Raw genomic sequence first — 24313 nt, 5'->3', positions numbered from 1 at the left:
TCTACTAACATGATCGGGTGGGACAGCACCCTCTCAAACTGCTAGGTTTCAGATAGGTTGTAATAATAACACACCCACACTATTCGGCCAATTAGAGTTCGTTAAGTTGTAGGTGATACTGTGATTACAGAACTGTTCCCGTATGGACTTTCTCGCTGGCTCACCTCAACCATACTCGTTTTTAAAAAGTTTCTATAGCCAGCTATGGGCCTAGCTGGATATACAAACGTAGATTGCAGGGGAGGTCAGCTCCTTAGCTCTGTGCACATGGAGGTGATGAGGGGTATGTATAAGCCTGACTAGGCATACCCACTCAGATAACGTTATGTGCAGATAGGCTAGTTATTACCCAGTAGCTGTGGCACAGGTCCTCACGTGTTATCGCTGTACATTTCTTGGCCTATTGGGGCTTTTCAGCATAAGACCAAGAAAAGTTCTACTTTAACTTCTCTGTACATTTCCTTTGGAACGTGTTGCAATTTGTTTCCCCTAGTACTCCTCTTTAGAGTATTTTTGTATGATTTTTTTTTACTTCTACTTTAATTACATATTAAGTTTAATCATAAATTACTACTATACTAGTTTTATTTATATTATGCCATATTGGAAAATATTAAATATCAGTTAAGATGTGATAAACTTTGTTAGTACAAGAAAAGCCTGGTTATGCCATACAGATAAAAGGAATACACGGTCTAGTTATCAGTCACCAAGTCTGGGGATTTTGTTCTGGTTAAAGACCTCTTTACGGTAACAGCAATGCCGATTATACAAGATATATGACCCTCAGCTGAAAGGATCTTTTTGAAGCCATCTTGGCATAAAATCTAGGTGTGTACATTCACTAGCCATTGTCCCTCCTCCTCTCCATTGTCCCTCCTCCTCTCCATTGTCCCTCCTCCTCTCTCCATTGTCCCTACCCTACAGTGCTCCTTTCCAAAACCACCACCCCTAATAGTTGTTAGGGTAACGGAAATATAATGTGCACATTTCCTCAAAGCCACATTTTGTTATACTCACTGAACTAAATGGTGATGTAGATGGAGCTAAAAAAACTAAACATATTACAAAATTAAAGTTTCTTTTTTATTTTGTTTCTATTGTAGAAAATATTTTTATTACCAAGCACAATGGATAAAACACACAAAAAAATACACTAATATCCTTTAAAAAAATGAAAGAGTAAGACAAATCAATACAAAGCGACGGCTTATTTTTATGTTAAGAAAGAAGAAACCATGCTAAGATTTATACACCATTCCATTGAATGAAAACCCCATGTGTCGATGAATAGGTAACTTCAAGTGGACTTGAGCACTTGCAAAGAAGAGACCGAAAAGTGTTCATTCCACATAAAAATGCTGTAGAAATAAGCTGCACCAAGCTGTGTTTGTTTATTTAGTTACAGTTGAGTGTAACAAGTGTGTAATCAGCAGGCAGGATGCACAGCAACTCTTGATTTAGCTGTACAGGAAAGACAGATGCTTTAACCCTTCCTTTGCTCCCTGAAGGTTCAGCCAGTAAATTTTCAGGTTTTTTTTTGGATTTCGGTGCATTGTAAACCCCCCCCCCCCCCCGATTGCTTTCATACTGTCCTTAATCTTTTAGAGCAGAGAGGAAGTCCTGAGCTAAGATCCACTTTAAGGCTAAAGCCTGTTCTGTCCACAGTAGTTCCATCTGATGAAATGGTAAACACTGGTCAGATAGGAAAGCACAGATCATTGAGACGCAAATCATTCAGACTAGCATGCAAATACTGTATATCCTCAACTTCGTATACAAGTTGACCCCGATATTTTACGCTCTTAAACAGGAATAATCCCCTCTTAGTAAACAGTGTGTAACCTTCCCAGTGCATCAAGATCTGTATTCCCCCTTAGTAAGTAGTGTGTTAAGTATCTGTACCCCCCACCCAGTAGGTGTGGCCACTATATACTGTCTCCTCCCCATGTGTATATGCAGTAGAGGCGGAGTACATACCTGATCCAGCACTGGATCCTCTAGTCATCTCTTCACTGCTGGCCAGTCAGCATTGAGCAGCGTCCCTCCGGCTCCCAATGCATGTCACGTGACACTGTAAGCCTACAAAGGGACACTGCATATATACAGGCGGGAGAGAGACTTATAAGTCGAGATATTTAGGTGTGACTAGCCCTGGAGTCGACCCCCATATTTTCATTTAGCAAATCAGACCTAAATTTCTCAATTTCTAATCCAGGACATAGGGCAGCATGCAAATTATATGCAGCTTGGCTTTGGGCCAGTCAGTTCTACTTCCTGTCAATTATAACTGGCTCAATTCCAAGCTGCATACAATTTGCATGGAAGCCAGAAATATTTGCATGTGGTTGTCATCTCTACTCCTGTTTAGCTGAACACTTGCAGAGTAAAAAAAATTGTATTTGGCATAGACGCTTGACTTTTGGTAAATTTGGTTGACATAGTAAAAATTAGCTCATCCAAATTCATCAAACAGTCAGATCCCATTCACACTAGAGCGTTTTGCCGCGATTTCGGCAAAATGTTCAAACGCTAGCGCTTTTTCAAAGCGGTAGCGTTATGAAACCCTAAGGGCCCGTTCTTACTTGGGCGATTTGCGATAATCACCGCAAATCGCCCAAAACCGGGCAAAACCACCAAACACGTAGCCTGCACCATCTTCAGGTGATTTCCAGGCGATCACGTTTCAGTGCTATAGAAGTGCAAACCGTGATCGCGCCAAAATCGCCGGACTGTCCAGTGATTTTTCCGCATGAAATCGCGGAAAACTCACCCCTGCAAAACGCCGGCAAAAATTAAAATGTGCAATGAGGCTTCACTGTACTGAAAAAAAACAAACAGCATGTTAAACTGAGCTTTTGCACAGGACAGAAGGAAAACAGAGATAAATGCACCCTGTAAGTATTTAGAGAGTTTAGCTTGTCTAATTCCCCCTCATCTAACAAGTGATCACAGCTAATGACTAATGACAACTAAGTTGATCTCTCAGCTGTGTCAGCTTAGGATTCGCAACAGTCCTCAGCAGAGAAGCTATTATTTAAACACAGGATGTTAACCCTATGTCTGCTTCCATAGAAGTAGGAAGTAGACACTCTGCAGATTTATTGCAGGATTTGTATTAGCTGTAATAAAGAAAAGTTTTTCTTTAAAGATTACGCTATTGCTGAGTTCAGATCCACTTTAACATTAAAGCGGACCTGAACTTACAATTTCCTCTCTGCTCTAAAAGATACGTAACAGCACAATAACCTTTAAAGAAAAACATTTCTTTGTTACAGCCGATACAAATCCTAAAATAAATATGCAGTGTTTCAACTTCCTGCTTTCATGGAAGCAGACATATTAACATCAAGTGCTTTCAAATTAGCTTATTTGCCTTCTCTGCCGTGGCGGTTAGCTGACCCAGGGGAGAGATCAAAGTACAACTTGTGATTAGTCACAGATGAGGGAGGTGGGGTGGATTAGACAGGCTAAACTCTGTAAATTTACACAGTGACGTTTCCCTGCTCCTCACTGCACATTCATCTCAGTGATAGCCGGCAGTGTACGTCAGTGATGGCTAACCTTGGCACTCCACCTCTGGTGGAACTACAAGTCCCATGAGGCATTGCAATACTCTGACAGCTCTAAGCATTACTCGGGAAAGCAGAGGTATGATGGGATTTGTAGTTTTGTCACAGCTGGAGTGCCAAGGTTAGCAATCACTGCTGTAGGTAAACGCTACTGATGTAATCAACATGTGCCAGTGTGTATCCAACAGAAGTCTATGCCGCCCCCTGCCACACGATAGCGCCACAGGGTAGGTGCCAGGGAACCTTTGTAAGGAGAACTCTGATCTGTGTGCGCAGCCTGAAACCTCAATATAATATTACTATCCTGGCAAAGCAGCAAGTGAGGCGTATAAGGCTGGAGCCAAACAGAAACATGTGATTCATAATCAGCAATATTCTGGGTGCAGTTCACACAATCGCACTCGCCTGTTAGCAACACAACCGGATATACCGGCTGATACAAATATATCTCATCTCATTAGATTTTTAAAAGCCAAGCGTACTTTCAGGTAAACAGAGCACTGGGCTGAGGCTAAGCTGCAGTTGCAATACAGTCACTGCATCTAGGACTTTACCCAACTACACAGGGGTGTAGCAATAGGGGTTGCAGAGGAAGCCACCGCATCGGGGCCCTTGGGCCAGAGGGGCCCCAAAGGGTCCTCCCTCAACTATAGTATTAGCTCTCTACTGGTCCTGTACTCATAATAGTCACTTCTATGGATACTTTGAATAGTGGTAATCATTAACAAACTGTTCCCCATCCTCTTGTACCTCTGACACTGTAGTTGGCAGGTTTTGGTGCACCGTATCAATTGCTATTGATAGAGTGCTCTAGGGGCCCCATTCTAAAACTTGCATCGGGGCCCACAGTTCCTTAGCTACGCCACTGCAACTACAGCATCGTAAATATCAAACATTTGCACTTTGACAGGATAAAACAAAACTGTACTTTTCCGTTAGCCGGGCGCACCTCTAGGTGGCGATAATTACTATTCCCCCTCCAGGCCGCCATGGATAGTAGGGAAAGATGTAACTCTGCTGGAGTTTTATCGCCACCTAGAGGATGCGCCCGGCTAACGGAAAAGAACTAACAAACCTTGGTGGGAAAATCAGTTTGAGGCTTCCTTTACACTGCAAATGGTAATTCCGATTGGCGATTCCAATTTTCACTGGATGCTAGCAACTCGAAGAACAATGCAGGAAAAACTGCAACATGCGGGTGGGGGGGGGGGGGGGGGGGGGCAATTGCTATGAGATTTTTCAGTGCTTTTATACTTTGTATAGAGCGCAAACACAGCAACAATCCAACAGGCTGGCGACTGCATTTTGGAAAAGACAAAAACCAAAAACAAATCACACTAGTGGAAAAAAAAAAAAAAAAAAAAAACAATGCAAGTTACATGTTAATTCCAATGCTGTACCAATCCACTTTTTTGGATTGAATCACAGCTAGTGGAAAAGGGTCTTTAGGCCAACTTTAGGTGGAACCAATTAACTTATCTGTATATTTTTTGGAAGGGGTGAGATACAAACAGAAGGTGAAGATACAACCTCTACGCTGTAAGGCCAGAGTGCTTTCCACTATGCCACCGTTCAGCCCATTCTTACTGGCCAGACAAGCGCTCAGTCAAACTGAGTGAGCGGCCCATCTTAATTCTTCCAACAGCGCCCTCTAGTGGTGGAGGCTGCTTGCTCAATGCTAACTAGGTGTTTATTTTCATGAGAACAAATAGAAAATGAAAGAAGTTAGCAGCAGCAAGATGCAGAGGCTGTTGCCACAGAAGTCTTCCAAGGTGTAGGACAATAAGCCAACCAGCTTACTCTGAGGTGACTCACATAAGAATAGAAAGGGCTGTAATGTAAACCTATGTTCAATGTCAGTCACCAAATCATGCAATCCATTTTTCTTAAAGTAACTTCCCTGTGCATCACTGCCTATTTAGTTTCTTTAGTAATATGTCCTCTATGAGTCACCAAACAGAAGACGAGACCAATCAGAACATCTAACTTAAATTTGTGAGTCACTGAAAACCTGCATCTCCTGCATTGCTCTTCCTAAGGAAAACTAAAAAGGTTATTTCTGTTTGCTACCTCTCTTGCACAGGTCACCGAGACGAGTTACTTTATTCTACAAGTGAGAAGTTTGTTTAGTAACTGTCACACACAGGAAGTCCCAGGTAGCCAGTATGGCTAAACCAGAAGTAAACCAGGACAAACCAGTGTGGTTTTATGAAGGCTCGGTTCACGCTATAAGATTTGTACCGTGCATTGTGATGTGCTGCGATTTCCTCAGCATAGGACCTTGCAGCAGAATGTCTCCATTGTGTCAGCCGCATCAGACATGTCATACGCAGCATTGCACAGTGGCAGTTCCGGTGTCTTGAATTATTGTGCACTACACAACCCTGTGCTCACTACAATGGATATTAACGTGAATATCAAGTACAAATAAAAAAGAAACATATACTTACCTATGGAGAGGGAAGGCTCAGGGTCCTATAGAGCCTTCCTGTTGCTCACCCGTTCCCCTTGTTCCACCGCCATCACCCCAATTAGCAGTAATCGACAGATCGGTCAAATACTGCTCTGTGGTGCCAGAGGTGGCTTCTGAAGCCCAAGTGCTCCCTAAGACGGGTGGCTTCGTACTTCGCCTGCCTGCTCTCTAGCGTGCTCATGCATGCCCAGTACGAAGCCGCCAGATTTCAGGAGCACTCAGGTTTCTGAAGGCTTTTGAAGCCTCCCAAAGGGATTCAAATGGAGGTGACAGAGCTGGAACGAGGAGGCTGTGAGAGGAATGGGAAGACTCTATAGAACCCAGAGCTTTCCCCTTCCATAGGTAAGTATCAGTTTTATTTTGCACTTGACATTTGGCTTTAATGAACCGATCTGTCAAGAATCTGTCAACATGTCTGTTTATCCACTGTGCTCTGTTTAAAAAAAAGCTATATGCTTCCATGTGCTCCTAATGTATGCGCAGCCCCCTCTTTTATGGTAACATCTATGTATAGAAGCTCCATTCTTTCATGTACAGCTCCCTTGGAATGTAGCTCCCCACTTCCATATGGAGCAACCCCTCTTCTATATTCAGCAGCCACCCAAGGCCCAGGCCGTTGGAAGCTGTTGCAGCATTAAATCCCTGCACAGTGTCCTGGGATGTTGCCCGTTCATATGTCTCTTGTTGTCCCTCCCATACGAGAGGAGCTCCTATAGCCAAGCATGAATTTTTTACGGCTTTCATTCCCCCAAAAAATTTAGAAGGCTAAATACTTGTATTTGTTTGCACACAGACTCCTCATAACAACATAGTACTGAAAACTTCAAATGGTAATTAAATCTCTCCCGAGAGCTAAAGCAACCAGATTCTGCCTGAAACTATCACAGCTCTATTTACACTTCACATTATAATTGCAGCTCATCAACCTAACCTGAACTGGAAATAAACTCAAAAGATAATTGTATGTATAGTAACAATAGCATATATATATCTATATATATATATATATATATATATCTATATATATATATATCTATCTATATATATATATATATATATATATATATATATATATATATATATATATATATATATATATATATATATATATATATATATATATATATATATATATATATATATATATATCTATATATCTATATATATATATATATATATATATATATATATCTATCTATATATATATATATATATCTCTATCTATCTATATATATATATCTATATCTATATCTATCTATATATATATCTATCTATATCTATATCTATCTATCTATCTATCTATCTATCTATCTATCTATCTATCTATCTATCTATCTATCTATCTATATATATATAGAACTTTCCTGGTGCCTACCATTATTTTCACTCTAATGCTACATACACACTTGAGATAAAAGTTTGGAAAAGGCAAGATCACAGACCAATTTTACCCCATTCCATGTAGTATGAGAGCCTTAGGCCACATACACACATAAGACCATAGTCTTTGGAAAATGAAAGATCACAGACCAAATTTACCCCATTCCATGTAGTATGAGAGCCATACCTTCACAGTCTTTTCTATGGAGCTGAACTCCCCATCAGAAAAAAATCTTTGCAAGATGCTGCACACACAGATGCTGTACAGACACAAAAGATCAGTATCTGCAAAAGATCTGTTCCTGCCAAAGATCCGTTCCTGCAAATTGCATTCATAGTCTATGAGATCTGCAGATCATCATACTCACCTTGTTTAACTGACATTCATTTGCAGATCAGACAATCATCTGCAGATCTGAAAATCTATCCTGGTGGATCTGATCTGCAGATGAATGTCTGTTAAACAAGATGTGTATGAGGATCTGCAGATATCATAGACTATGAATGCATTTTGCAGGAATGGATCTTTTGCAGGAACAGATCTTTTGCAGATACTGATCTTTTGGATGTCTACAGCATCGTTGTGTGCAGCATCCTACAAAGATTTCTGTCTGATGGGTAGTTCAGCTCCATAGAAAAGACTGTGTAGGTATGGCTCTCATACTACATGGAAGGGGGTAAAATTGGTCTGTGATCTTTCATTTTCAAAAGACTATGGTCTGATGTGTGTATGAGCCTATACCTACACAGTCTATTCTATGGAGCTGCACTCCCCATCAGATAAAATCTTTGCAAGATGCGGCACACAAAGATGCCCGTACACATTCAACAGATCAGTATCTGCAAAAGATCTGTTCCTGCAAAAGATCCATTCCTGCAAAATGCATTCATAGTCTATGATATCTGCAGATCATCATACACACCTTGTTTAACAGACAATCATCTGCAGATCAGATCCACCAGGATGGATTTTCAGATCTGCAGATGATTGCCAGATATGCAGATGAAGTCTGTTAAACAAGGTGTGTATGAGGATCTGCAGATATCACAGACCAGTGTTTCTCAACATTGTTTTGGTATGTACCCCCTTAAAAATCTGTGTACTCACCAAGTACCCCCTGGCATAGTAACCATTATCACAAGTACCCCTTAACAAATATATATTGAATCGTAGTGCTTGATAATGGTTCTAATCCACTTCCAAGTAATTACTTTAGCTTTTAATTAGCTAAAATACTAATTTGGTGTTGTTTAAATAAGATTTATAATTTTGTAAAACTCTAAATTGGTTATTCTTGGTTAAGTTTATCAAGCCCAAGTACCCCCTGGAACCATCAGAAGTACCCCCTGGGGTACGCGTACCGCATGTTGAGAAACACATAGACTATGAATGCATTTTGCAGGAATGGATCTTTTGCAGGAAGAGATTTTTTGCAGATAATGATCTTTTGAATGTGTATGGGCATCTTTGTGTGCAGCATCTTGCAAAGATTTTATCTGATAGGGAGTTCAGCTCAATAGAATAGACTGTGTAGAGTATGGCTCTCATACTACATTGAATGGGGTAAAATTGGCCTGTGATCTTGCCTTTTCCAAAGAATTTTATCTCAAGTGTGTATGTAGCATAATGAGGTGTTTCATTCTTACTGAATGTGCACAGCAGCCTTTTCAGTGTGGAAAAAAATGGTTCAATCAGCTGCCAACAAACACAAACAATTAGCTTTGGAACTCGACAGCCGTCTCTGCCATAAGTATGGTTGTACAGCCACATAAAGTGATTTATTATGGTTTACTTTTCAGGATAGTCAATGCCTCATTTACTTACAAAAAGTTTTTTTTTTTATATTTCAGGAAAAAAAAATCAAAACAGTAGCACAGACATTTCATGCCGATCCATTCACCAGCTGTTCACCTCCGAAATTTGCCCGACTGAGCCAGTCCTGGGATAACGCGCATCCTCAATCACGCTCCCCATGACTGGGAGCGTTCGGGTGCATGCACAGATGCAATTTTTACGAACTGCACAAGCACACAATGCTCCCAGGCTGTGCATTCAGCTTTTGGAGGGGAACAGCTGGTGAATGGATTGGCAAGAAATGTGAGAGGACATAGAAGGACTGCAGGGGGCTGGAAGAAGCTCTAGGTAAGTTCAAATTGGCCACATTAGGTTTACCTTAGGTTTCCTGTCATCTAAAGCATAAACATAAAAAAAGTCTCATACATACCTATGGAGAGGGAAGGCCCAGAGCCTATTTAGCCTTCGCGGTCCCCTCGCTTCAAGTACTGTCCCCCTGTGAAGTCATGCTGCCTTCGGGAGCCCTCAGAAGCTCACGGTATGGAGCCGCCCCATCTTCGGGAGTATTTAGGGACACAAGTGTTCCTTAAAGAGAGTCTGAAGCCATCCAAAATTACTCTTTTTACTGTATCATTTATCTTTAGTAATATTAGCATAGGTGAAACGCCGCATTTGCGCAGGAGAATGCTATGTTTAAACCCTCCAAATCCCGGAACAAAGATCCACGACTTTCCAAGTCGTGGATTTTGCTGCCCGGGGAGCCAGAGCTTAGCGCTGTAAGCTCTGCCTCCATTAGCATCGATCCTCTGCTGATCACCGCCTCTCCCTGCCCCTCTCAGTGAAAGAAGACCGAGTGGGACGGGGAGAGGCGGCAATCAGCGGGTATTGACGCGAGTAGAGACAGAGCTACAGCACAAAGCTCTGCCTCTAACAGGAAGTGATCCCCAGATTTTGTCCCGGGGATTTAGGGGGCAGCATTCTGGAAATGCAGCATTTCACCTATGCTCATATTGCTAAAGGTAGATGAACAGTAAAAATGAATTCTGGATGGCTTCAGACTCTTTAAGCATTCCAAGGGTTATTCGACCAGTTGGTCGAATACGTGGAACAGGGGTGACCTCGCTGGAATGTGGGGACCGAGAGGGGACAGGGAAGGCAAGGCAAGTAACCGATTTTATTTTTTTTGCTACAGATTTACTTTAAAGCACTTTATTTAGCAACCTGTACCTAGTTTAGAATGCATTGTGCGGATAACCCTGGCAGCGATTTTACTGCCAGAATATAGCTGGGCTATAATGTCCGGGCACATCAAAACCCCTCCTTTTATAGTACAGGGGGCCATCGCCGGAAAGAAAGGAAGTACAGTGTCAGTACGTGGCTTCTGCTCACCTGTGGGGTTCATGAGATTGGGCTGCACTGCTGGGCTGGTGGGAGCGGTGACATTCATCTGTGACAGCATGGCTTTCCGAGGATCCTGCCATGTGGTGGTCTGTTCAATGTGGCTGAAGAGAGGAAAAACAGAAGAGCATTAGATGTATTTCTACAAGAACAGAAAATAATCATTTACCCATGTTTGTGAGCGGCTGTGGAATTCAGACACTGAATATGGACTAATCGCTAATAAAAGGATTGCAAAATGTTATTTATAATAATCCACAAGTAACAAATACCTATTCTGTGCAGCTAATCCCTCACGTGAGAAGATGGGAGGAGCCTGCTACTATGTACTCCAAAGAAATACAGATCCCTGGCTCTTAAAGGAGATCTGAAGTGAAAATAAACTTATGATATAATGATTTGTATGTGTAGTACAGCTAAGAAATAAAACATTATTAGCACAGATATGAGTCTCGTATTGTTTCCAGTACAGGAAGAGTTAAGAATCTTTAGTTATCTATGCAAAAGAGCTTCTTTGAGCTCTGTGACTTTGTAAAGTCATGGACAGTGCTGTCTATTGAAGCTCTTATCTCAACTGTCTCATTGGGATTGATTCACAAAACGGTGCTAACTGTTAGCACGGATTTCCACGTGAAAAACCAGCTTTAGCGCGGAAAACCGGTTATCGTGTGCAAAAAAAAAATCGCGTTCGAGCACTAACGCAAATTTTTTTTGCGCGATAACGCAAATTTATCACCAACGCAAACCTTAACGCGCAAAAAATCCGCGTACCTATTGACTGCGAATTTTTGTGCGCAATAACCATTAACACAAAATTTCGTGTGAAGCACTTTTCGCAGTGTGCTAACAGCACCGTTTTGTGAATCAAGCCCATTGTTTCTTCTTTGTTTATGGTTTTTCTAAAGAGAAAAGTTCAAAGGGTCATATTAGCCTGCTCTGTGAAATCATTTAAAATGCTGGTGTATTGTGGAAACTGCAATTATTAGAGAATGATATAGAAAAATATGACACTATTTTCTTTGCTACTAATGTTCTATTAATTATCCATATTACACAACCCATTCATTAAATCTTGATTTTTTTTTTCCCACTTCGTTCACTTAAAACAAAGCAATTTCAGCTTCAGCCAAATTTCACAATTCATAGCAGACTGCTAATTGGAATGGAAAGATTTTAAGTATACCTGCAGGGGAAACCAGTGCCCCACATGGGTACTCCCCTTGGGAGAGGGATTCTCCAGAGGCTTCCCCTGTCGTCCACCATCAAGCGACGCCCCCCTCCACAAAACGGCCAATGCGCACCATACATGCATAGCAGCACGGACCCACTCTGGCTTCTGTGGAAAAACGCCAAGCCCAATCGGGTCTGTGATGCTGCACAAGCGAAAGCCATCTGCCCAGTGAACCTGACAAAATTAGGCTCAGCCTGCAGCCTGAATGGGTCCGTTGTACCGCACAGGTGCAGTGTGGCCGCGCTTCAGGGGTACCGGCTTGTGCAGAAAACCACAGAGGTAGTTAAAGAGACACTGAAGCGAACTTATTTTCCCCATTTTACCTTATAAGTCGCTTCAGTGCTCTCAAGCCAAGTAATCCGCCGTGTCCCCGGTGCTAAACGAGCCACCAAATCCATCCGCAAATATCCACAACCAACTTGGTCGTGGATTTTTCTGCGCCGAGGGGCAGAGCTTCCAGCTGTAGCTCTGCCCCTCCTGGCGTCAATCGCCGCCTCTCCCCGCCCCTCCTGACGTCAATTGCCGCCTCTCCCCGCCCCTCTCTGTGAAGGAAGAGTGAAAGGGGCGGGGAGAGGCGGCGATCCGACGCGATTGACCTCAGGAGAAGCTGAAGCTGAAAGCTCTGCCCCTTCCAGGAAATGCCGGCCGGATTGCCCCCCGGGGATTTGGGGGCTCTGCAGCGCTCGTTTAGCACCGGGGACACGGCAGATTACTTGGCTTGAGAGCACTGAAGCGACTAATAAGGTAAAATGGGGAAAATTGGTTTGCTTCAGTGTCTCTTCAAGAAGTTCTGCTGAGACACTAATTACCTCACCTGTGTTTTTGTGGTTTTCTGTAAAACATGCACTGTTGGGGGTACTTGAGGACCAAGTTGAGAAACACTGCTCTAGATGGTCCAGAGGCACACCTTCCTGAGGTAAGGAGCTCTTTTTCCCCCCTAATCCTCACAGGTTTGCTTTAAACATTAACCACTTAAGTACCAGTGGTCTCTGCCCCCTTAAGGACCAGAGTCCGCTGGTATAGAAGCGGTGGAATCCAGACGACTGACGCACATACCCGCTGCAACCGGCATCACCGCCGCACGTCGGGAACCTGGGCCACCCACTCTGCCCTCTCTATAACGGCAGAGTTCCTGCGAGCCGGTCAGGAGCCGCTCTCATTGACCCCGTCTTTCAATGTAAGCCAATGGGAGTTGCTTACATTGAAAGACAATGAAATCGGCTCCTGACCCGCTCACAGCCTTGAGTACTGGAGTTCTCTGCAAAACCATATGTACAGCCTTTCTACCCTCTAAGCTGCATTCTGGAGAAGAACAAGGCCCCATTCACCTCTGACAGGATGTGTTAAATACGCATGCCCACCTACTTGTACCAGTTATTGCATTTATTGAATGCAACTGAATAACTAAATATTGTATACACTGATGTAACCAGAATGCCTGCTACAGAAAACGCTGCATTGTAAAGATTTCTTTTGTGTTCAAAGATGAACGTTTTGTCCTTGTAGCTGTATCTCAAATTATCGACTTCTCTTGTCATCCATCTGCAGGCCCATTCACATAGGCCTCAATTCACTAAACTTATCTCCTGTCTTTAATAACTCTTCTAGAGTTGTTACCATGGTGATAAGGCATGTAGTATTCAGGAAACATTTTACCTCAGGCAAGCCTAAAGTTAACTCTTCTGTCATTAAATTAACTCTCCAATCCTTAAAATAACTCCAGAGTTAGACAGGCTGTTAATTAGCTGCATGTGAAAATAACTACAGAGGAGGTAAATTAACTACAGAGGAGGCAAATTAACTACAGAGGAGGTAAATTAACTACAGGAGAGGTAAATTAACTACAGGAGAGGTAACTTAAGGAATGAAGAGGTAAGATAACTCTCTCACGTGTGGAGGTAAGTTTTCTCTTGCCTTATTATCTCTAGCATGATCTTAGTGAATTGAGGCCATAGTGAGGCTACAGAGAGTGTTTAAAACTTTTATAGGTGATGCATTTTGAAAGATATATACACTTTATAAAAGTATGAATCAGAAATGTTATTCCATTTCAATACTCAGTCCAACGACACATCACAGAGCTCTATCTGGATTATGAGGCAGGGCATCCAGCTGCAGAAAAGGATTCTGGGATGGGTGAACTGGCACAGGCTTCTGCTGGCACTAAACGTTCTCCCAGCCTGTATGTGAAGGGGAGCCCCCACCAGAAGCTGTACATAGAGAGAGAGAGAAAGCATTGCAAGTGGGCCTCTATTGAGGGGTCCTCAATGATAAAACTGGAAAGGCATGGGTTAAGCTGTAAGTATAAAACTGGAGTTTTATTTAAAGGATTCAGTACCAGTCAGAGCCGCCTCCCACTTATCATAGCCTGCTTCATGTACAGATCACAGTGGCACAGGTTCAAATACTTATCCCACACGCAGCTGTGCTTGGATGGGAAGTTAAATTAAGACACAGGTTTGGCATCAAGAAGCCAAGAGATCCCCAACTCATCCTGCTCTAGAAGCTCTGCCCCTGGTTTAGGGATACTTTTAAAGAGGAACGCCAGTGAAAATAATGTAATAAAAAAGTGCTTCATTTTTACAATAATCTATATATATAATAGAGTAAGTGCCTCAACCTTCAAACAAGAAGAAGAAGTAGCGCCCTGCCCCCAGGGCCGGTCCAAGCAAGAAGAAGGGGCTGGTCCAAGCAAGAAGAAGTAGTGTCATATCAAACCAAGGGCAAAGAGGGATAATTTGCATATTCAGTAGCAGTGCATTGTGGGTAACCACAAATGTTCACTTATAGCTGAATTATTGCAGATTTGCTTCTGTTTTAAGAAGGAAAATTACACCAAGCTTTGCTTTTTTTAGTAGGAGGGATTTTTGGTCCCTTTTATCCCCTATACATTCTTAGGTGTTTGGGTCACCTTGAGCTGCTTGGTTACTCTGTTGTACTGGTCCAAGCCCTATCTCATACAGCCATATCAATCCCTGCTATGGATTAATGAGTACCAAATTTCTGAACTAGGCTGTCACATTTGGGTTTGATATGACTGTGTAAAACTTAAAGATAACCTTAAGTGTGGCAAAAAAAAATGACATTTACTCACCTGGGTCTTCCCTCAGCCCCCTGCAGCCGATCGGTGCCCTTGCTGTGTCTCGGAGATCCTCCCGTCCTCGCCGTCAGGCATGGGAACGCGAGTGATTCTTCGCGTTCCCAGCCACAATATCGCCCCCTATGCTGCTAATGCGGCCAGGAACCTGCAATAGCAGCATAGGGGGCGATATTATGGCTGGGAATGCGAAGAATCACTCGCGTTCCCATGCCTGTCGGCCGGTGACGGCCAAACCATAAGTGGTCGCGGCGAGGACGGGAGGATCTCCGAAACACGACGAGAGCACCGATCGGCTGCAGGGGGCTGAGGGAAGCCCCAGGTGAGTGAATGTCATTTTTTGCCTCACTTAAGGTTACCTTTAAAGCTATAGGCTTGCTTAACTTACCAAGGGTGAAAAGGAATAATTTGCATGTTTAGTAGCGGTGCATTGTGGGTAATCACAAATGTTCACTTATAGCTGAATTATTGCAGATTTTCTTCTGTTTTAAGAAGGCAAATTACACCAAGCTTTGATTTTTTTAGTATAAGGTCTTTTTGGTCCCTTTTATCCACCTATACATTCCGAGTGGTTTGGGTCACCCTGAGCTGCTTGGTTACTCTTTTGTACTGGTCCAAGCCCTATCTCGTACAGTCTTATCAATCCCTGCCATGTACTGATGAGGACCAAAACTCTGAAACAAGCTGTCACATGTCGGTTTGATATAGCTGTGTAAAATTTAAAGCTATAGGCTTGCTATACATCAGTTGTTCTCAATGCTTGCTTGGCTTACTAAGGGTGAAAAAGAATTATTTACATATTTAGTAGCAGTGTGTTGTGGGTAACCACAAATGTTCACTTATAGCTGAATTATTGCATATTTCCTTCTGTTTTAGGAAGGCAAATTACACCAAGCTTTGCTTATTTTAGTAGGAGGTCTTTTTGGTTCCTTTTATCCTCCTATACATTCTGAGTGGTTTGGGTCACCCTGAGCTGCTTGGTTACTCTGTTGTACTGGTCCAAGCCCTATCTCATACAGCCATATCAATCCCTGCCATGTACTGATGAGGACCAAAAGTCTGAAACAGGCTGTCACATGTGGGTTTGATATGACTGTGTAAAATGTAAAGCTATATGCTTGCTATACACCAGTGGCTCTGGATGCTTGCTTGGCTTACTAAGGGGGAAAAGGGGTAATTTGCATATTTAGGAGCAGTGCATTGTGGTTAACCACAAATGTTCACTTATAGCTGAATTATTGCAGATTTCCTTCTGTTTTAAAAAGGCAAATTACACCAATACAGTGTGCGGCATTGCAGGAAGTGACGACAGTGGAACACACGATGGAACACGGAAGAGGTGAGTCATCCCCGCCCGCTGCCTCTTACTAATAGTGGCGGTTGCTACTTTGCTTAAGCTGGAGGGGGAGCGCACATGAGGGACCCAGGTGAGGGGGGTTTCCTGCTGAGCTTAAGCTGGAGGGGGAGTGCACATGGGGGACCCAGGTGAGGGGGGGTTCCTGCTGAGCTTAAGCTGGAGGTAGAGCACACATTGGGGACCCAGTTGAGGAGGGTCCAACCCCCCTCCCCACCGCTGTGCCTAATACCCCCTTCCTGCCCTCTACTCTCTTATGCGGCGTATGCTACGCCGCGGGTCGGCTAGTGATATATAAATGATTTAGTCAGTGTTTGCCCATTGTAAAATCTTTTAAATCCCTGATTTACATTCTGACATTTATCACATGGTGACATTTCTACTGCTGGCAGGTGATGTAGCTCCTGCTACCTTTTTTGGCAGTTGGAAACAGCTGTAAACAGCTATTTCCCACAATGCAACAAGGTTCACAGACAGGAAACTGCCAGGAGTACCATGATCCTCAGAATTTCTTGTGGGAGGGATTTCACCACAATATCAGCCATACAGTGCCCCCTGATGATCAGTTTGTGAAAAGGACTAGATTTCTCGTGTAAAAGGGGGTATCAGCTACTGATTGGGATGAAGTTCAATTCTTGGTCACGGTTTCTCTTTAAGTATTAGGAAATAATGACGCATAAATAAACTTACCTTACAAAATAAAAACCAATACCTCCTGCACCAATTTATATACTCTCATCTCCCTCTCAGCACCCGTAAGCTGCCTGATTCCTAGTTAAATCTGAAATGCCCCCCTTATAGCAATATAGGCATGTAGGGCGCCAATTGACAGCTCTGTGAGCTGAAGCCACGCCTCCCTGCTGAGTAACAGCCTATCACAGCCACCAGTCTCCAGCAGGAAGTAGGTTTCCAGCGGACTGGGGAAGGGGCAGCAGGAGGCTGCTGAGGACATCATGGAGGTGTAGGGATTGGTGCTGCAGTCATTTCCTATTTTTACTGCAACTTTTTGCAAAACATGCATAGGGGCACTACAGCGAAAAACTGTAAAATTTAAAATATGTGCAAACATATACAAATAAGAAGTACATTTTTTCCAGAGTAAAATGAGCCATAAATTACTTTTCTATGTTGCTGTCACTTACAGTAGGTAGTAGAAATCTGACAGAAGCGACAGGTTTTGGACTAGTCCATCTCTTTATAGGGAATTCTGAGTGATTTATTTATTTTCAAAAGCACTTAGTGAATGGCAGTTGCTCTGTCCAACTGCCAAAAAACTACGTAGGGAGCAGGGAAGCTGGCCAGCATCATTGTTTAAATCCTTTTCAGGGAATATCTTTATAAAGAATAAAAGCCTTGCCGAGAATCCCCTATGAAGAGATGGACTAGTCCATTAGCTGTCATTGTTGCATCTTTGACCTGGTACGTAGCTGCGGGGAGGTGGGCGCCCGGCCATAGGTCACTTGATCGCAGCGTCATCACTGACACGCACAGACGGCCTGCCCTAAATGGCCGTGCACTCCACCACACTCATAACCAGGATAGTATTACGGACCAATCATGTGGGAGGGGCCCTTCCCCTGCAGCGACCCGGAAGTGCAACCTTTTGATTGCATTTAGCCTCGTTGCCGTTCTAGCCACATTGTGCACATCCCACCTCAGATAAAGCCCAGCGTTTAGCCCTGCGAAACAGTTGTAAGGCCGTGCTCCCACTGGCGCCCACACCTGCCACCTCCCACCACCCAGGTACAGCTTTTGGACAAACTTGTGAGAAGTGTTTTTTCATGTATTTTTTGATGTATGCCAGTTTTTCACTTTACGCTTGTTACAACTGCATCATGCTGCACAAGTTTTTGTTCTCACCCTGCTGCTAATAAACTATAGTGCCCGACTTTCTTTCTCTCCTGGACATTTTGCTAGTCCAAAACCTGTCACTTCTGTCAGATTTCTGCTGCCTACTTTAAAGGGGAACTGAAGAGAGAGGTATATGGAGGCTGTCATGTTTATTTCCTTTTAGACAATACCAGTTGCCTGGCAGCCCTGCTGATCCTCTACCTCTAATACTATTAGCCATAGCCCCTGAACAAGCATGCAGCAGATCAGGTGTTTCAGTGGTTCAGACTTATAAGTCTGATCTGACAAGACTAGTTGCATGCTTGTTTCTGTTTTTAATCAGATACTACTGCAGAGAAATAGACCAGCAGGGCTGCCAGGCAACTGGTATTGATTAAAAGGAAATAAACATGACAGACTCTCTCTTCAGTTCCCCTTTAAGTGACAGCATTATAGGAAAAAAGTAATTTATGGCTCATTCTACTCTTGAAAAAATGTACTTATTTGTATATGTTTTCACATATTTTAAATTTTACAGTTTTTCGCTGTAGTGCCCCTTCAAATTAAGTTTTAGCAACTGTATATAAAGCTAACCCTAATCCAGTTTCTGCAGCAAATGCTAAGCATATGCTATGTGCTCCATGCCTGAGGTGAGAAATAAATGATATTTCCCTGACTAGAAAACTGGTTGGAGAATAGTTATTTTACTACCAACTACCACTAGATATTAATAAGCCTTAAGGGGCCCATATGCCTAACGATTTTCCCGCTGATATACAGCAGATTTGATCACTGTGATCGAATTTGTTGTGAAATTGTTGCGCAAATGCAAACGATTGATTTCCGTCCGAAATCAATCGTTCCCGTCGAGCCATCCATGTGGAAGATTTTTCTCGATCGCCGGCGGGTCGGGAGTGCATCGATAGCGGCGTTCAAATGCCCGACGACCCACGCAATACAGCGGCAATACATTACCTGTTCCGGCCAGCGCAAGTCCCCGCTGTCACCAATGCCTTCTTCTCCGCTGAGTTCCACGTTCCGGTCTGGCTGGCTTCACTTCCTGTCCCGGCAGGAAGTTTAAACAGTATAGCGCCCTCTACTGTTTAAACTTCCCCTGACAGAAAAAAGTGAAGCCAGCTGGTCCGGAACCCAGCGGAAAAGAAGACATTGGTGACAGCTGGGACTCGCGCCGGCTGGAGCAGGTAATGTATGCGGGGGGGGGGGGGGTCTTAAGGCAGCTGCACCACAGATTGTGAACTCAGAACTTCACCTCTGCTCCAAAAGATACGCAACAACATAATAACCGTTAAAGAAAAAAAGATTATGTTACAGCTTACAGAACTCCTGCAATAAATCTGCAATGTGTCTACTTCCTGCTCTCATGGAAGCAGACGTATTGTTAACATCCTGTGTTTACAAATTAGCTGCTCTGCTGTGGTAGAATAGACTCCTGTGCTGACGCATCTGAGAGATGAAATTACACTGGTGATAAGTCACAGATGAGGTGGAATTAGACAGGCTAAACCAAGGGGTTCTCAAACTGGGTGCCGTGGCACCCTGGTGCGCCTTGAGCACCTCCCAGGGGTGCCTCGGCATGCATCCCCATCCTTTTTACAATGCCATCAGGTAATGCAACCAGCTGCATTACCTGCCAGTTAACCTTTAATCCCGCTACTTACTGCAGTCCCCATGTGGGTTAATGTCTTTGTGGTCTACAAGGTTGACTTGTTGATGCTACTTATTAAGGGTCATAACGGTATTTTGGTAGTTTTTGCCAAGGGGTGCCTTGAAAAAATTTCAAAGCAATCAAGGGCGCCCTCACCCAAAAAAGTTTAACAACCACTGGGCTAAACTATAAATACATACAGTGTGCATTTCTCTATGCTTTCCTTCTGTCCTGTGCAAGAGTTCAGGTCCACTTAAAAAGCTACTAACATTTTCATTAGGTTCAATATTTTTAATCCAATAAATTCACTATCAGAAAAAAACAAAACATCATCATACGGCCTGGCCAAGCGGATCCGAGATGAAAAACTTACTATAACAACAAGTAACCTGTCTATATATCTTATCTAAAGTTTAGATAGTTTACACAGCAAATCTAGCTGCAAACAGCTTCAACAGTATATGATTAATTATTCCTGTGATACGAGGGCAGACATGTTCTGTTTGTCACATTGTCACAATCTGAGGGCTGGAGATGCTATCAGCGTGCCTGTGTGTAAATTCAGTCCCCTCTCCTCCTCCCCTCTGCCTCTGAAATCAATGGCTAGTAACCTCCTCCTCCTGCCAAGACTGAGCTCCCATAAGCCCTTGCTACAGTGCCAAGGCACAAAAGGAGCTGTGGGTGGGGCTTGTTTAGTTTATTGGGAATTAGAGTATTAAAACAAAACAAAAAAAGTATTTGGCTTGAGGAATGCCCTATAAACTATATAAAAGGAACACAATTATGCAATGAGTAAACGTTTATCTCGGATCCACTTTAACGCACACTGGGGGCTGTTAGCCAGCGGTCTGAGAACACTGGTAGGAATGACAAGTATCAGAAGCGGCAGAAAACATCAGATAGCACAAAGAATGAGTCACAGGCCCGGGGTCACCTCACACAGCTTCGTTGTTCGGGATGGGTGAGAAGCACATCCAGTTTTGAAGGTACACTATTGAAAAGAAAAAAAAATGCCACTAATATTGACTTAGTAAATAAAGGCTTGCTTATCCCTGTCTTCACTGGTGAGACAAAGCAGCCCTGTGGAGACACACAGCCAAGCATATGGAGTCCTCACAGGCCCAGAATAGGTCAGTGTGCTCACAGAGCGGCACTGTGGGCTGTGGGACGGTCAGGCTTAAGGCCTTGTACGCCTGGACACACCGCTTCTCCACAAACTGCTGTATGTTCTGTGAGGTGGAAAATACAGACCGGCCTTCATGTGGAACCCGCTGACCCTGCTTCAGAACAGATGCTGCACACACATACATGACAGGCATGACGCAAATGCTGCTATATTACGCTGCAGAACAACGACAACCGCCATCTTCACAGAATAACAGTTCTACAGGGGTGGCAAAGATACATTTCATTTTTCTAAATGCATACAGCAATCCAGAATTCCAGATCGCTAAACGACAACAAGCCCTTTTTTCGTTTGATACGATTCTCACCCAGGGGCTCGGTATACTTTAAAGCGGACCTGAGCTCAGAATTTCCTCTCTGCTCTAAAAGAAGGGCAACAGCATAATATCCTTTAAAAAAAATGTCTGTTACAGCTGATACAAATCCTGCAATAAATCTGCATTGTGTCTACTTCCTGCTTTCCTGGAAGCAGACATAGGGTTAACATCCTGTGTTTACAAATTAGCTGCTCTGCGGAGGAAGCCGAGATTGAGCTGACAGCTGAGAGATCAAATTGCAATTGTGATTATTCACAGATAAGGGGAAATTAAACAGGTTAAACTCCCTAAAGACATACAGGGTGCAATTCTTCATGTTTTTGTTTCTGTCCTGTGAAAGAGGTCCACTTTAAAGGGATACTGTAGGGGGTCGGGGAAAATGAGTTGAACTTACCCGGGGCTTCTAACGGTCCCCCGCAGACATCCTGTGCCCACACAGCCACTCACCGATGCTCCGGCCCCGCCTCCTGTTCACTTCTGGAATTTCTGACTTTAAAGTCTGAAAACCACTGCGCCTGCGTTGCCGTGTCCTCGCTCTCGCTGATGTCACCAGGAGCATACTGCGCAGGCCCAGTACGGTCTGTGACTGAGCAGTACACTTCTGGTGACATCAGTGGGATCGAGGACACAGCAACACAGGCGCAGTGGTTTTCAGACTTTAAAGTCTGAAATTCCAGAAGTGAACCGGAGACGGGGGCGGAGCATCGGTGAGTGGCTGCGCGGGCACAGGATGTCTGCGGGGGACCATTAGAAGCCCCGGGTAAGTTCAACTCATTTTCCCCCGACCCCCCTACAGTATCCCTTTAAGACAGAGCCTGATATGACAAGTCCTGTACTGGAAACACTTTGAATGTGAACTGAAAATGTGTGGAAGCATCAGGAGTTTTTTAATAAAAAGCTGCAAAGCATTATCCCATTTTCTTAGCTGTAGATATGAAGGGACAGCGGGGTCAGACCACCCACTAGTTCCATATCTTACCCCCCAGCTGGGCGCTTTGTTCCACATATGCAATGATGAGAATCTGGGCCCATTTTTCATCATGTGCATATTTTGGTTTCTCCATCTCCAGCACAGAACTGGTGATCTGACAGGAACACAGCTTTCCTTCACCGCACATCTTCATCTGATTTACTAAATCATCATTAGTGACAAGATCTCTGCACTCTATGTCCCCCACTGCAATCACCTGCCAGCACATTTACCTCACAATGCAAAGAATCCCACCAGACGGAATGAATTTCGGGTTATCGGACAGATACACATTACTGCAACCAATAACGCCTGCTTTTAGTTTAGAGTTGAAGACATTACAAACTATTACCGTATTTTTCAGAATATAAGATGCACTTTGGGCTTAATTCACAAAGCGGTGCTAACCTACTTGGCACGTCTAAAGTCTTTAGACGTGCTAACCAGGGTGCTAAGTAGGTTAGCACCGAATTTCTGAATCAGATCGCGCGCTAAGTACCGCGCGCAAAGTCCTATGCGCACGCTAAGTCCCATAGGCTTTAATGGGCACTTTGCGCGGAGCGCCCTGCACTCTGTGCAGTGTGCACGTAAAGTTTTGCGCGCATAAAGTTTTGCGCGCGAAAAGCTTGTTTAGACGTGCTAAGGGGGTTTTCACAGGCGTGCTAACAGTTAGCACCGCTTTGTGAATCAAGCCCTTTTTCTCCCCCAAAAAATGGGGAGAATATGTCCCTGCAACTTATTTTCCAAAGACAGGGAATCCAGACTTAAACCCGCCCACCGATACGTCGGGGACTCCCTGCCTTTTTTCCCATGTGTGGTCCACCGGCCCCCGCATGTCTCTGCTCCCCTGAGTAACAATAAGGGCAGAACGACTCACCTCCCTATTGATTCCAGCGCTGGGTGGTCCTCTCCTCCAGCATGTCAGTGCTACCCCTGTAAAAGAAACGCTAGCGGCAGAGCGGCTCACTGTGGACCCAGGGGGACCGGAGGACCAGGCAGGGGGCTAGAATGGGACACAGTGAACATAGGAGGACATGTATAAGACGCTCCTAGAACATGGACACACCAGGTATAGTATACATATTATATTTCCCTGATTTTTGCCCTCTAAACCTAGGTGCGTCTTATATTCCGGAGCGTCTTATATTCAGAAAAATACGGTAAGTGACAAAAGATTCCCAACAAGCTTATGTTGCAAACCCCACTCCATGCCATTTTTTAACACACACGCCCTTGTTTTTTACTTCAGGGTTGGACAAATCACAAGAGACAACGGTTGTTAATGGAGTTGGATTGGACGTGCGAACGCAAGCGCAATTGTGCTGCATGTTCAATTGTGCAACCTGTTTTTTCTACCCATTGGTTAAAAAACCACAATCGCACTAAAATCGCGCAGGCAATATTGTTCTAGAGCAGGTACACCTGCTCGAGAACAATGTGGTAAGATTACGATTCAGGCAAAAACTAATCGTGCTGATGGAAAAGGAGCACCTTTTGCGATCAGTAAAATGGCTGTGATGCGCTTTTTTGAGTGGAAAGGAGCCCCAAAGGACACCTAAACAGAGGGATATGGAGGCAGCCATATTTATTTCCTTTGAAAGAATATCAGTAGCCTGGCATCTTGCTGATCCCCTGAACAAGCATGCGGATGAGAGGACCGAAGTCTATATGTACAAACTACTTCCTGGTCAGATATTATGATGCTCTGGTGGGCCTGATGAGTCCTAGACTTGAAACAAGTTGGCGTTGTTGCCAACATCTCTATGCAGTCCATCACCTTTTATATGGCCTCGAATTGTATATATTTTTGTAAATTTTTGGCTCCTATAGAAGATCATACTTTAACTATTATCAATTGTTGGATAGAATTTCTTCGGTTTCGGTTTCTTAATTACTGCACGATATAAATATCCTTTGGTTCCAAAGACTGCTTCTTTCATCCAGCCATCCATCCGTCCTGCTGCAGTATGCCCTTTTTGGCATCCGGTCGTGTGCCCTCTCTGTACTCGCTCCCACGGCAGTCACCGGGAGCATCCTGGGAATGC

The 24313-nt window shown here is 43.7% G+C and overlaps 1 protein-coding gene across 4 annotated transcripts in view; it reads right to left on the bottom strand.

Moving 5' to 3' along the window:
* Positions 1 to 24313, bottom strand: part of YAP1 (Yes1 associated transcriptional regulator) — a 105388-nt gene that overhangs the window by 30023 nt on the left and 51052 nt on the right. For all 4 annotated transcript variants that reach the window (XM_068266857.1, XM_068266856.1, XM_068266855.1 and 1 more), the window contains exon 3: positions 10610 to 10722. In XM_068266857.1, the coding sequence (XP_068122958.1) occupies positions 10610 to 10722 (113 nt within the window). The remainder of the gene's footprint in view (positions 1 to 10609; positions 10723 to 24313) is intronic.

This window comes from Hyperolius riggenbachi, chromosome 2, assembly GCF_040937935.1.
Source record: "Hyperolius riggenbachi isolate aHypRig1 chromosome 2, aHypRig1.pri, whole genome shotgun sequence".
In the NCBI taxonomy this organism is placed as follows: domain Eukaryota; kingdom Metazoa; phylum Chordata; class Amphibia; order Anura; family Hyperoliidae; genus Hyperolius; species Hyperolius riggenbachi.
This window is presented reverse-complemented; position numbering and strand designations above follow the sequence as displayed.